This window comes from Xiphias gladius, chromosome 7 (genome assembly GCF_016859285.1).
Source record: "Xiphias gladius isolate SHS-SW01 ecotype Sanya breed wild chromosome 7, ASM1685928v1, whole genome shotgun sequence".
Taxonomy (NCBI): Eukaryota; Metazoa; Chordata; class Actinopteri; order Istiophoriformes; family Xiphiidae; genus Xiphias; species Xiphias gladius.
This window is the reverse complement of record NC_053406.1, coordinates 16,918,543-16,933,398: the sequence shown is the minus strand read 5'-3', so window position 1 is coordinate 16,933,398 and position 14,856 is coordinate 16,918,543. Positions and strand designations below refer to the sequence as shown.

Genomic DNA, 14,856 nt, shown 5'->3' with positions numbered 1-14,856 from the left:
GAACTGATGCTTTGATGTAGAAAAATAGACACTCACACAATCACTGACCCTTGTCCACCCGTGCTCTCCCCTTCTGCTAAAGACAGTGTTGTTATACTAGCCGTGGCAGCATAAGTGGACCCTGATTGATAGGTATTGATTAGTACAGTATTAGTCAGACAGTAATGGGCCTCCCCCTCAGGACATTATGTCTGCTGATTGCCACCCGCCCCCTCCTCTGGCCCCACTTCACACGCTCTTTATGTCCTACTTGTATTTGAAGAGGAACCCCCCCTGTTCTCAGGCCCCTTGACCTCTAATAATAGTGCAAAGGCCCCTTCACTTTGCCTTCACTCTTCCTCTGTATTTTCATCAGAGCTGGAAAATGGAGATAGACGATGAGGAAGAGGAAGGACATGAAGCAGAGGTTGACTGACACAAATGCTCAGAGCACAGGAGTTTGTGTTTGCATTCTTCTTTCTGTAGAGGTTCAGTTGTTTTTTGTTTTTTTTTGTTTTTTTGCACATTATTTCTGGTTCCGTATTTAAGCTGATATTAAACATCAGTTTTTGCAGAGGCAAAAGTAATGTTGTTAACTCTGTGTGTATGCAAACCAGCCTTTGTGTATGCTAACATGTCTATTATTGCCACACACAGATTATGTGAGTAAAAACATCAATATGGCACGTCTGCGCAGATGAGCATATAAAAAAATCACAGTTTGTATGTTGTGTGCATCTGTTATGCATCATATCATACAAAACTCTTCACATTTGTAAAGCCAAAACCTGAAGTCCTTTTAATAACTGTCAAAAATTAACTTCAGAGCTTGAGCTAAAGAAGCTGAGCTGTGTGTAACATTGACAAGAATTCAGCTTCATTTTAACAAGATGTCCATTTCTCTTTTTTTACAGAGTAAAATACTGAGCCCTCCCTTCCTGTACGGTGACGTCAGACATCACAACACCTGCTTCACCTGCACAGCTGAAGGCAGAACAAGGTAAAGATAATACCCGCTGCATTATGATGTGTATCTGTGCGTTTGTGCATGTGCAGTATAATCTTTAATCAGACTGTTGTATACGGTAAATTGTGATCTGAGGTGTGGTGTAATAGACTAGGAAGACTGTAACATTTAGCTGACTTTAAGCCAAAAAATTGTCGTGGGTGAGTGTGATCCACTTTTATGAACTGTAAGCATTTCTCTTCTAACCACTGAAATCTGCAAGTTTTTATATTTGTCTGCCGGTGTCAGAAATTAAACTCATTGCATTTGGTTTTGATTTGCTATTGTTTGTGTATCTGTGTGTAAGTGGTAGGAAAGGTTTGTTAAATATAGTATTTAATCAAGTAACAAACTTGTTTTACCATTGCCTTGATATTAGATTTATCCACTTTATTTGGCCTCATTTTGACTTGGAAAACAATTCATTTCACACACAGAATGTTTGGTTATAAGGAAAGTAAGATTCAAAGACTTGATAAAAGACTAATTGACTTGATGACCTGGATATTTTTCTGCATTATAGGGGTGAGCTGCCCTGCTATTTTGTAGATAAAGCACTTCTCATCTGCATTTTTTTACTGATAATGAAAAGCTGGTCACCTGTGATGTTCCAGCAGACACAACCTCTGTCTAAACAGGAGCTCCCACAATGCACTCTGATGTTTCCCATACTATTCTCTCCAATTCAAATAACAGCTGACTACTACTTTCTTTAATTTCATTCTGATTGTTGTCATGAATGTTTAATTATTAGCAGCCTTTACAGTGCTTTTGTTTTGTTGGCATCAGGAAGAATTGGACCTGCCTCTGATCTATTTGTGCTAAGTTTAGCTGTTCTACACTTCAGAGGTGGTCATAAAACTGGAATACTTTTGCTTTATTCTTTTTCACGCTTTAGTCTTTAATTTTTTTGGCATTATAACAATATGTATTTTGTGATTCTAGTATCTTTGACCATGTATTGATCCTAGGGGCTAAGAAAATAGAGCCCATCACAGTTTCCTAGAGCCCAAGGTGATTTCATCAAATGTCTTGTTTTTTCCAACCAACAGTCCAAAACCCAGAAATATAGAAGAGATATTATACATTTGTTTTACCGTGAAACTACATATAGAAACACACAGTGCAGGGTGATTTGTCCATATTATTCAGTACAGCTGCTTGTTAAACACTCAATTGCTTTAGGTTAGAAAGCCTATCATTCAGCTAGACATCTGAGGTTCAGGGTGGCAAGTCTCTACCTTCTTGAAATATCCTTGAGCAGTGAGTAGCTCCTGGCATGTTGACCTCTGACCTCCTCCTCCTGGGAGTAATGAAAAGTAATACGAAAACTTCTCTTTGGCGATTAACTGGACTATTTCAGAAAATTTTAGGCAACCAGGGAAATTGAGACATTTTATACAAGTGCTGCAGTATCTGAATATTTACGTACATACTCATCTCAACCTCCTCTCTGTTTCTCCTCTACACTTCAATCTTTTCAACTCCTCCTTTTTATTGTCATCGCCATTTGTCTGATCCGTTTCCCCCAGATAAACCAGTGAATGACGATGATAATGAATGGTGATGTGGGCTGCAGTTTGTGATCCTCCAACTGGATGATAATCATAATACTTGTTATGTAGATGTCTAACTCTGTGCGTGCGTGCATGCGCACTAAATTAGTCTTGCTCTTTTCATACGAACCCCTGGTCGTCCTTCTCCTCATTTTCTCGAGCCGTCTCAGTGTCATGGGACGGCAGCCTGACAGACAAACAGGCAGATGGAAGTGACACTAGCGACATTAGTGGGATTCAGCAAAACAATGTAGATGGAAATCAACGGAGACAATGACAGCGGGGTCTGGAGAGACTTGCGGAAAAGACTGGAGAGGAAAGTGAGTGGAGAGGAAAGCAGGGCGACAGGGAGTGGGCTACAGCTTAGTACAGCTCCAGCCTGAGAGGGAGAGATGTCGCCTACAGATAAGCCAAACACATTTACAAGCCCAATATAGACCAGAGCCAGAGGCTTCGACTGTGTGTTTCCTTCCAGCCCAATGTTCTGATATTTCAATGTCTTTTTCAGAGTTTCCTGGAGAGTTTTGTTGTTGATGGAAGGGACTTGGGGGGCAGTCTGTATCTGAGTCTCAAATTTGCCCTCACGCGTCTTTCAGGTCTTGAATATTTTTTCTCGGCCGCCATAGGCAGTGATCTTACTCATTAAATGTTTTTGTGTATGATTTTAGCAAAAACTGGCAGGAAAATCTCCAGGACCATTGTTCCAGACCTCTGATGTCAAGTAAAATTCATATGTGGACCTAAAATAAATCAATTTATCTATCCATTTTCTACTCTAAAATTAATGATCTTTATAGGAATTATCGTTATATACAGCTGGGAAGTAGTGACAAAAATGTGATATAAATGTCAATATATGCACTGGGTTAATAATTCTAGGCCGTACCAGCCATACTGGCTTTCGTTGATATCTTTCATAGTTTGGCCGATATGACCGTCAAAGCAGGTATTATACTGCATCCTATTTGGTATTAAAAATGTCTTAGAAAGTCTTAAGGTTAACTCGTTGAACCTTGCAGAAGCATTGCCCCATAGCTCCCTTTGGAAACTAATACCAGCAAGGCATCATATTTGTTTATCAAATCTGTTTTTGTAGAGAGAAAACAGGTTACCTTTACAATCACATCAGGAAAACACACACAGGCACCGGCAGTCATCCTTAAACCTATCGTAAGCATTTCTGACTGCTCCACTACAGAGCATAATCAAACATCCGGGCCAGTAAACTTGCACTCACTGTCCCATCTACTACCACTTCCTTTAAAGGCACTGAGCTTTTGCAATTCAATGATTACTTCTAATTTTAGACTCTTGCATTGACCCGTTTTTTTTAACCAGAGCTGTTTTTAAATTCTCAATGTGTTCAAGTTGTGTTCCTAAGTGAATTGCAACTCTTTCAGGTCTAAATACTGACCATTTAAGGATATCTTTGGATTTTTTTCAAATCTATATTCCTGACGAAGTTCAAAATGAGACCAAAATGCCATAAATAAATATTCGACCAGTCAGAAAGAGAGTGCGGGAGTTTTCTCATTTTTATTGGTCTATTTAAGCCATATGCCACATTTCCTGTATGTTGAAATAGTTATTGGTAATTGCATTAATTCCTCCTGTCCATATTTGCTGTTTAAAGATTCCTTTGTGTCCTGAATACAGTGTCTTTAAAAAAAAAAACCTTAAAAAACCGTAAAAGAATTTAAAAAAAAAAAACACAGCATCTGACATTTTCCTTTCAAAGCTTTTATTAAGAGTGTTTTGTTTCTTACCTGATACTAAGTTCTTTGAATGTATAGTCTCTGTATTCTCAGTAATTAAAATATTCATTATATATAATATATATATTATCTGTGGCCTGGGAAGGCCTTTCTTATTTAGTCTGTATTGTTTTGGGATTTTGTTAGGCCCAAGCTTAAGACTTGACTGTATTTTCTTTCAAGTCTTCACTCAAGTCTCAAGCCCTTAGGTGTGACTTGAGTCCAAATGTCAAGTCGGCAGCTCTGCTTCTTTATTTTCTCTGGCTGATTAATCAGAAACAAGGTTCTGTACTGCTAATAGTACACACCCTTCAAACTGTCTTACATGGCCTGAGGTTACTTTCTGATTAAGACAGTTTTCTTAGTCACCACTTCAGATGGCTCTTATTTCATAACCTTTCACTTCTAAGTGAGATGAGGTTTATTAGGCTGAGATTAGGGTCAGTAGAGACCGGATGGAACCTCCTGGTCTGTCCTCTCCTTCAGAAGTCATGGTGGCATGAATGCTGGATGTGCTGTCCCCCGGCTCCTTGCCAGCGCTGTATTGTGTTGTATTACAGTGTCGTGATCTGCTCTGCTCCTGTCTGCCGTCTGCCATCTGCCAGTCATATGTACCACCATCTGTTCTTCAAACCAGCTCATAAGCTAGCTCGCACTCTGGCATCCTTTGCTAGATTTAAATACGTACAGTAAATGTTGCTGATGTTTTATGTCGGGGGAGTTTGTTTTTGTCTTGTTACAGCAGGTTATGTTTGCATTTATTATCATTTAAATGGTTATTGTTGGTTTGGTGATGTTTTTGGTCTACTTATGTTTCATCTTTTCATGTGACTTTCTGCCATACATCCCTGCTGCAGATATAATTAGACCGACAGAAGCAGAAACATACGGCTGGTCTGTCCCTCCTCATCTCTGTTCGTTTTACATTTGTGACAAGCTCTCAGCTCTCAACACTCCACACTGATCTAAGGTCTGTCTGAATTGCTGTGGTATACCAGTAGGCAGCAGCAGCAGCAGCAGCAGCAGTGGCACCTCCTCCACGTCAAGTACACACATTCCTCTGGGGGCTGCACTCCTGTGCTAACCCTGTCATTACAACCATCTAACCAGCATAATTACCAGCCTTTGTGTGTGTTTGTGGTGCATGGGCCAAGCCTGCATCATGCAGGGCAGGTTGGAGTGGGTGTGGAGGGAGAGGGCAAGAGCATGAATGGGTCGATCCCAGAGCTAACTAATTACTGCATGTGAGTAATAAGGCATTAAATGTCTGTGCTTTTTCTTCTGAAGTCTGCGCTAAAGCTAGTTGTGTTTGCCCAGTGCCATAGTTGATGGAAATTAATTCTTTCTTCTTATGTGTTTTTCTCTGGATTTTTTTTCCTTTTATTTGTGGTCAGTAATGGTATTTTATAATGTTGTTGATTGGCTTAAAAAGAAGTGCTTTACTTTGAATACACCCAGGCCTCTTGCTCTCTGCTCCATCTCACTAATACAGCAAACTCATCAGTCGACATCTGAATATGTAGTTCCTCCTTCTGTATTGTCCGATATTTAAATAGCTGTCCATCATACCTGAGGTATAACTTCTCTTTTCATTATATTTCAAAATGGAATACATTGTTTACTTATTTTACAGTTGTTACAAATAATTTCAGTGTTTCCCACAGAATTAGATTCTATTTTAGGCAGTAACTGATGGGGGGGACTTTTTTAAATTAATAATTGTATAATACTTTATTTAAGGTGCTCCACTGCAAACATTTTAATTGCCAAGTACTTTGTGACAAATGAATCACTGAACAATATATACAGCTTCCTCGCACCAAGACTTTTGCTTGTTTTGTTTCAGTTACACTCACTGAGAAAAAAACCATGTGATGCTTTTGAAAGCGCCAACAAAGCTTGGACTTTGAGTTTAGAATGTTTTGTCTCACGTTCTGATCCCAAGACTCATGCTCAAATAAATTTTATAAGTTTGATCATAAAGACACTAAATCGATACATTACACATATCTTGGCAGATTTTTGATAATAGTAATTTCCTACTGTCCATGTATTTACTCCCAATCACCATAGTTTATGGCTGTTTTAAACTTGTAATTCGAGAATTTAACAACAGATGCCTGAGGGCAATGTAATCATTATACAAAGTAAAGTGACTAAAAGGAAAAGGATGAACTTTTGAGATGTTGTAAATGTGCAGTATTACCACATCAGGCCAGACACACACCCATACTGAGCTCACTGACCTGTCACTTTTCAGCCAAGCTAGAATTGTGGCTCTATAGATGACAATATTGGTCGGTCGGTCAGTCCAGAATGAAATGTCTCAGAACCAAAATTTTGTTCAGAAGTTGATGATTCTCAGAGAATGAATCCTAATGACTTTGTTGATCTACTTTAATGTTTTTGTTCACTCTTAATGCTGGCAGCGGTTTTCAGCTACAAAGCTCCAGAAACCCACCATACGCCAGCTGGTCAGCAACAAACAACAGAAAAAACACAGTTAGCCATGAGCTGGTGAACAGTGTCATGCATTTAGCAGCTAAAGAGCCAGACATTTCCCTCAGGGTTTGGTAGAGACCAAAAACAGAGCTAAAAAGAGAGTGAATATTTGACAAATATTCATCAGGTGACAAGAAAAATGAGTCCAGATGAACATTAATGTTGCTCTTTAACTGCTTGATGTGTAAATAAGCAACTGTTTGCTAACAAGTTCTCCATATCAGACTAAAAAGTGATGATATGTCAGTGTTGTGCTTATAGCTTGTTTATCCTGCCCATAAGTGGCCAAAAAAATCAGTTAATTCTGGTTTACCTTTTCTTCATCTAATATTATCATCAGGTTATCAAATGCTACCATACAAACACACTAAACTTAAATTGTGAACATTGTAAACATCATACCTGCACATGAACATGTTACTATTGTCTTTGTGAGTTTGTTAGCATGTTGATGTTAGTATTTAGCTCAAAATGCAACCTCACAGAACCTCTAACATGGCTGTCAACAATCTTGTTTTATTGTTGTTGCGTGAGAAACCACCAGCTGACATGTCAACTGTCTCACAGGGAAAACTTCAGCTTTTCCAGGTTACCAGACTGTCTATTGAACTTAGGTATGTTTCTAAGTGATGGGCTGTGTGCTGACAGAGGTCACTGATGAAAAGCAAACCACACTCTCGCCATTGCCTCTCCCGTCACGCACCTCAGACACATAATGAAGCCATTCTGCAGCTCCCGCAGCTGGGGCCAGATAATCTAGATTGGGCCTGATAGTTGATAACAGGACATCTCTCCGAATGAAGAAAGACTGTCCGCGGGCACTGTCCGCACTTCCAGGCCAAAGCCCGGAAGTGCCTGTGGTTCTGCAGAAACAAAGACATCATACATTTGCACAGCCGTATGACGATAGAGGGATTTTGTTTGCTGTGGATGACTTTTGTTGATGGTGCCTGTGTACGTGTATGAGTGATTGAGTAATGCAGTCTTGGGGCCAAAAATGAATTCAGTGAGGACTCATAAAAGGCACTGTGTATCATGAAACGCAAACAAACCACTTTAAGCTGCCTTGACACAATGAAAAGCTCAACTTTATGCTAATAGGACTTCATAATGAGAGTCTACATTTGTAGGATTCACAAAACTTAGGCAGCTGGATAGAAACAAAACAGATTTGTTTACACAGTAAAATTGTTACTAATGTATGCTTACTGAAAAGAGTCAAACGTTTAGCTCCTTTTCACGCAAGTGCAGCTTCCTCTAGTATTTAAACCCCAGTGTGTATCAGCAGTATCGCTGATGGTCAGTACAAATTATTATATAGTTAAACTGCGTGTGTGTGCTTTTGTGTGCGTGTGTGTGTGTGTGTGTGTGTGTGTGTGTGTGTGTGTGTGTGTGTGTGTGTGTGTGTGTGTGGTGTGTATGTGTGTTTTCTGCTTGTGGTTGAGACATGATTTAATTCCTTAAAACTTTCGTCTGAGGAGTTCAAATTTTACTGCTCCTGTCTGATTCACTGTGAAAGAGTTTTACAGTTGTGAAATTTTAAAAGGTCAGTATCTATCTGAATAAAACTGGAACATTACTGATGAGCAAACTGCTTCAATAAGCAGTGTTAAGTGGAATTGGATGCTATAGGTACAGGAAATAATTCAACTTTGAAGCCTGGATCCTAACAAGAGCACATTTGAAAAGGTATGTATATAAGCAGATTATATACGTTGAGCAAATTTTTCGTAGATATGTGAATGACTTTGGCAGTTTGAGGAGAGACTTATGTAGATAAAGGAACTTTAATCCAGGAGCGGAGACCTAAATAGATAATTAGACAGAAACTTGAGAATGGAAAAGGAAATTCAGGAGAAAGGAGGGGTAGCAAGAGAAACACTAGCAGTTTGACTGCGGCAGAGATGGATGGCTTGAGCACATTTACATTTTAGACATTTTCTAAAGCTCTCATTCAGAATATCCAAACCACCCCACAGACTATCATTATCATGTTTTCCATATTGCATTTTAAGTTCTGTAATTGAGGTATCTGAAAAAAGACTTTAGAATGTATGAAAAAAATCTTAAATATTTTCTCTTGCCTACTGTATGCTCTAATGTTGGTTATAAAATGTTTTTGTATGCAATTGCGAGCTGTTGTGAGACATTATACACTTTTAAACTATAAGTAAAATTGTTTTGTAACACCTGTAGCAAACACTGTCACTACTGCTACTTACAGTAGCAGCAGTAGAAGCTTATTGTCTTATAATGGGCAAAAACTTAAATAAACTTAGATGATATCCATCCATCCATTCATTTTCTGCCACTTATCCAGGTCCAGGTTGCATTAATTGAATTAAATTTATCACCAGAAATTATTATACACTGCTGGAAAGTACAAAAAATGTTATATATAATAAATAATCCAAGGCCAAATTGTCTTTGCTGGTTTTTTAGCTTATTTTCATACTTTGGCTGGTATGAAAGTGAAACAGATATTAAATTGCATTCTATGTGGTATTAAAAAGTCTTAAATTTAACTTGGTGAACCCTGCAGAAACCTTATTAATGGATTAGACTTTACGAAATATAGTGTGTTTTTTGTACAAGGCTGCCAGCAGTGCCCAACAGCTCTTTCTTCACATTTGCATACGGACCACCATGCCAGCATATTGCCGTTGCTTCTTGTGTCACCCAGTGGAGTCATAACCACGCTGAAATATTCCTGAATGAAAATTCCTCGCTGGTCACTCTAAACAACCACGGCATTCAAAATCAAAAAATGTGACCATGACTTGACCATGAGCAAAGAGTGCAAGGATTCAGTCTGTAAGGAGCTTCACAATGAGTTCAAGACTAGCTTTAACTTTTTAATAGAGTGTGTGAGGGTTAAAACCAAATGATCTGACAGTATTCCTGTACCTGTGCAGTCATCATGTAAGACATCAATGCCCGTAAAAATCATTACATTAAACCTCAGGAGAGACATAAGATGCTCCTAAATAAATGAGTCTTTACAAAGCTTGTGGATTTTAAGACTTGATGCTGTGTGACTGTCATATTTAACCACGTCGATGTGGTTCACTCAGCAATGTACTGCTCTCCTCCTTGCTCTTTCTTGACTCTTTCCAATCATTCTATTTCTGGCTTTGCCCCACCTCATCCCTCCAGCTGTTGGGTCACTTTGTGCGCTCGCCCTTTTCTGTCTCTCCTGAAGTTCCTATTCATTTCTCAGTCTGAAAGCCTATTAACTTCACAAAGTTGTAACTGTTATTTGGCGTGATTCTGTAGAAGAGAATAGCTTATGTGTCTCAGCCACATGGAGATCAGTGTCCGCATGACAACAAATTCAGACACAAGCTGGCTCTTAAAGCACATATAAGCTATATCATCGTAGTGAATATGTGGCAGTGCTGAAGTGTTTAAATTGTCTATGTACTCCCTCTGTTTGGATCTGTACTACTTTCTAGTCAGATAATATTAGACTAAGTGTTTCAGTGGTTTTAATCTGCAGCAGTGCAGCTACAGCCTTCATGTCCTGTGGGTATATGAGTGTTTGTGTGTGAACGCACGTGCACTCGAGTGCACGGAGTGTTGGATAATAATATCCCTTGTCAGCTTCATGAAGATTAGCCTCAACGGGAGAAATCCTCCGTCATATCCCCTCACCTTATTTTCCCTCTCTCTCTCTGGCTCGATCTTTCTGGCTTATCAGTGTTACATTGTTTTACAGTTGAGTGACTCGCTCTTTTCTGAATTCAGAGCTCAGTTTTTCTTTGGGCCTCTGGAGAAAATTTGGATCTCACAAGCTCTCCAATTTAAAAACTTTCCTGCATTTCAAATCTAAATTTGTTTTGGTTTTAGATTTTTTGTGCTGATTGTCTGAAGCTGATTTGTTTGACTGATTGTTTTTCCTGTTTTTTTTTTCTTTTTCTCTCTTTTCTTTTCTCAGACTGAAAATAATCCGAGAAGAAGAAGAGGACCGGTCTTGACCCAAACTGGTTTTTCATGGACCAGTGAAGTCTTTCCCACCCTGTCAGTTAAAAGCAATGTTTTTGGGGGCTGGAGGCCATAGCACTGTCAGCAGAGTGTGTGTGGGGCCCCTCCTCTCCCTCTTCCCTAGCACCCCTCCTGACATGGGATGCCAGCCCCCTGCCCCCCAGCCCTGAGCTCTCCTGGGGAGCCATGAACAGCTACAGAGACAGAGGGGTCACTTGCACCTCCTCGGACCTTCTGGATGGAGGAGGAGGAGGAGGGTTACCCCAGCACACTCCATTTCGTCACACCCCAAATGGCCACCCAGCCCCTGGCCCGACAGACCCGGCCATCCAAACACGCATGTCCGTGCCAAAGATGGGTGTTCGAGCACGGATTGCAGAGTGGCCTCCACGTCGTGCACAGTCCCGGGAGTCTCTGCTTGAAAATGGGCAAATTGGCAGCAATCACAATGGAGATGACGGCTCCATGTCAGTTTCATCATCAGTTTTGTCATCTGATGTCAGGTTGGTGCGGGGAGGAGTTGCCAGGTTGCCACGACGACGGTTGAAGGACGTAGAGTTCAGAGTAGGAGGGTTTGGAGGTGAAAGAGGCTCACCTTTGAGCCTAAGAGTTTTCCCACCATTAAGGCAGCGCTCCAACAGTGAAGTGACGCTGAGTGAACAGGATGAGAATGAGGTGAGTCTTAAATCTTCCTCTGAGGTCTCTTTCACACTTGTAGTGTATTTCATTTGGTCTGAACGAAGGAGAATATGATACATGGTTGACTTTTAGCACTAGTTTGGTATGTGTTCTGTACTGACTTATTACAAACAATCCAGGAGGAGTTAACATGAAGTCAAAAAGACCAACAAGGGACTTTATTGGTGCGGTTTGATGGCTGTCTTCCTGCTTCATCAGTGCTACATAGACCCACAAAGGAAAATCAAATCCTGGTGGCTGGCAGCGAGTCATGCTGCACTTTACTGTGCCTCATGTATATATTTATATTGAGACAAAGAGGTTACCAAAAAATAACTAATTGTAAGCTTTATTAGTTGAGACAACATCTTACCTTCATATGTCATGAAAAATGATGAAAAAGAAGCATATTTTTTTATCATAATTCTGGGGGGGCGTAGTTATTGTGTGGTCACTACGTCACTACGTTTCATGTTAGGTTTTAATGAGGAACAGCCAAAATACGCACCTCAACTCAGTTTTAACGTATATGGGGAAATCCTTGCACGTGGTGATCCACGTTCGTGTAACCATGGTTAGTAGATGATCTTACATAAATGTTTTCACTGCATATACAGATCGCTTCTTTGACAGTTCACGATCAGAAGATGTATTTTAAAGTACTTTAGCTTTTGACTTCATGCTAAAAATCACACACATACAATCAGAAAATCCTGAGCCACACCATTGTTCATTTCAAAGCCCACCTTTTCAGGCAGTCTCTGTCCAGTTTTTTGGACCATACTAACTCTGAGTTTGCACATCAGTCAAACAAGCTGAACCAAACGTGCAAACACACCTGATTTTGTTTCAAATAAACCAAACAGGTGGAGTGTGAAAGCACCTAACTTTACTTTATTTCCCAACATTAGTATGCAATAACCGACTGAGAATTCTCTTCCCTTTCTGCCCCAAGGTGGAGGTTCGTGGAGGTGGCGGGATGGGGAACCTGTTCAGAGAGTATGGCAGCACCTCCTCCATCGACATCCAGGGCATTCCTGAGCAGAGCTTCTTCGACATGCTCAACCAGTTCCACCAGGAGAGGCCTGACCAGCGCAGCTCAGCACCCATACGCCTTGGGGAGTTGCTGCGTGCTCCAGACTCGCCACCGAGCGCACCTCTCCCCTCTGCTCCCTCACCTGGTCCCACAGGTGGGGACGACAGAGGGACCGGAAGGAAGGACGGAGCTGAGAGAGTGAGGAAGAAAAGTGGAGGGACAGAGTCGTCACTGGGCACCTCCTCTTTGTTCAGGAAACTTCGGAGCTCTAGCAGAGGGGAGTTAGATGGAGGAAAAGGAGAGACTAGTGAGGATGGAGGGCGAGGTTCAACAGATGCTTCTTACAAACCCTGGGTGTGTCCCAAGAGCTTTGTCCACTTTGACGCTCAGAGCATCTTGTTTGACCTCCACGAGGCAGCAGCTCAGCGCGGCTACGTCACGCAGAGGAGGAACACCGCCACAGGGGCATCAGCAGCTTCTGTGTCCCTTTCCGTCTCTAGGTCATCTGCTCCTACTGTGAACGACCCAGTTTACTCCAGTATTGAGGACCTGAGCCTCGACCCTGGCTCCACAACAACCTCCCTGAGCATGGACCCTCTGGATGGGCCTCCTGGAGCCCAAAGCTCGAGCCAACTGCTCCTCTGCTGCCCCCACTTCCTGAATGAGACCGGGGGCCACGGGGAGCGCAACATCAGCTTCCTCAGCTCGTCAGCAGAGCGAGGAGGAGACGGAGGGGGAGAGGGTGGAAAAGGATGGCTGAGGAGGAGTAACGCCAGCGTCTCAGTGCTGGAGGTGCCTATTGAACAGCAGGTTACGAGACTGGACAGACTAAAACTGTACAGCATAGAACATGTAGACCTGGGGGCCAGGTACTACAGAGACTACTTCCATGGCAAAGGTAACACTGAGTCACATACACACACTGAAACAGATTCATGACTTAATCAATCAGACAACAAACGATTACTTTCATTATTAGTACTTCTCAGCAGTACTCAGTATTTTTTGATTAATTAGTCAGTGTATAATTTAAAAAATAATTTTGTTTAAAATAATAGTAAATAATTGAAAATCAGTTCAAGGTAACATCTGTGTTTTTTGTTTTGGGCTGTTGGTTGGACAGAGCAAGCAATCTGAAGATGTCACTTTTGGCACTGGGAGATTATTATGTTTGTTACGTTTTATAGACTAAACGATTGATCGATAAAATAACCAAAAGATATCCAACATATGCAAACAATAGTCAACTTTCTGCTATTAATCAATAATAGTTAGTTGCAACCCAACAGTAGAGACATACTGATCCCATTTTATACTCTGATCTCTGATTTTGGGCCCCTTGTAGTTATTTGTGTGTGAATCAGACAGCATAGATGTTGGTTGGCCAGAGTCTCTCCAGTGTCATTTCCCACATCTCGTCCTGAGGCAGTTAATAAACAGCTGGGCCTGAACAGAGCAGAGCGGGCCAAACTGGCAACATTCCCAGAGATTTTATTAAACATGTACCTGCCACTGGACTGTTGGCAAACTTTAATGTAATGATACAACACCTGCCTTTCTGCATGATCACAAGTACCACCTGATGTAGTCAGCCAGTGCAGCTTTGTTTTACATCTGGTTTTCACTGTCAGAAGTAACACCTAACTTCAGAGACGAAGGGGTGTGTGTGTGCGCGTGTGTGTGTGTGTGTGTGTGTGTGTGTGTCCGTGTGTGTGTCCGTGTGTGTGTCCGTGTGTGTGTCCGTGTGTGTGTCCGTGTGTGTGTCCGTCCGTCCATGTGGGCATTTCTTGTCAACATCACCTCTTCTGACACAGTGGATGAAACTTCCCGTTGGCAAGCATCATCTGCCTGCACCCTAATTAGTGACAGATGCTGTTAGGAGCACATGTGTGCAAGCAAGCGTGTGTGTGTGTGTGTGTGTGTGTGTGTGTGTGTGTGTGTGTGTGTGTGTGTGTGTGTGTGTGTGTGAGAGACAGGCCTGCAGCCACACAGATAAAGGTTATCATTCCAAAAATATGTTCATCTTCTGACTTGTTTCCACTTGAACGCTACTGTGATTGTGTGCGATTGTGTGTGATTGTGTGTGCGTGTGTCTGCTCTGACATGCCATGCGACATGCCCTGCATGCACGTTAGAAAAGCTTCATCAAAAGGCTGACATTTTCACCACAGGACATGGCATGGAAGCAATGCAGGCCTGACTCTCTTAACGTGTACGTCGTCCGCAGTTCATTCCAGTCAGTGGGGTGATAGCGGAGGAATACTTGTCAAGCTAGATGCCTCCCTGAGTGTCTAGAGAATTTGTGTTTCGACTCCCACACTGCCTATGGCGTTGGCATTAGCACGGCTTAGCGTAGGAGCT

The 14,856-nt window shown here is 41.5% G+C and overlaps 1 protein-coding gene across 2 annotated transcripts in view; it reads left to right on the top strand.

Moving 5' to 3' along the window:
* Nucleotides 1-14,856, top strand: part of sipa1l3 (signal-induced proliferation-associated 1 like 3) — a 76,924-nt gene that overhangs the window by 33,061 nt on the left and 29,007 nt on the right. For both annotated transcript variants that reach the window (XM_040130647.1, XM_040130648.1), the window contains exons 2-4: nt 894-979; nt 10,735-11,456; nt 12,415-13,393. In XM_040130647.1, coding sequence (XP_039986581.1) covers nt 10,968-11,456; nt 12,415-13,393 — 1,468 coding nt within the window. In that variant the 5' untranslated portion in view covers nt 894-979; nt 10,735-10,967. The remainder of the gene's footprint in view (nt 1-893; nt 980-10,734; nt 11,457-12,414; nt 13,394-14,856) is intronic.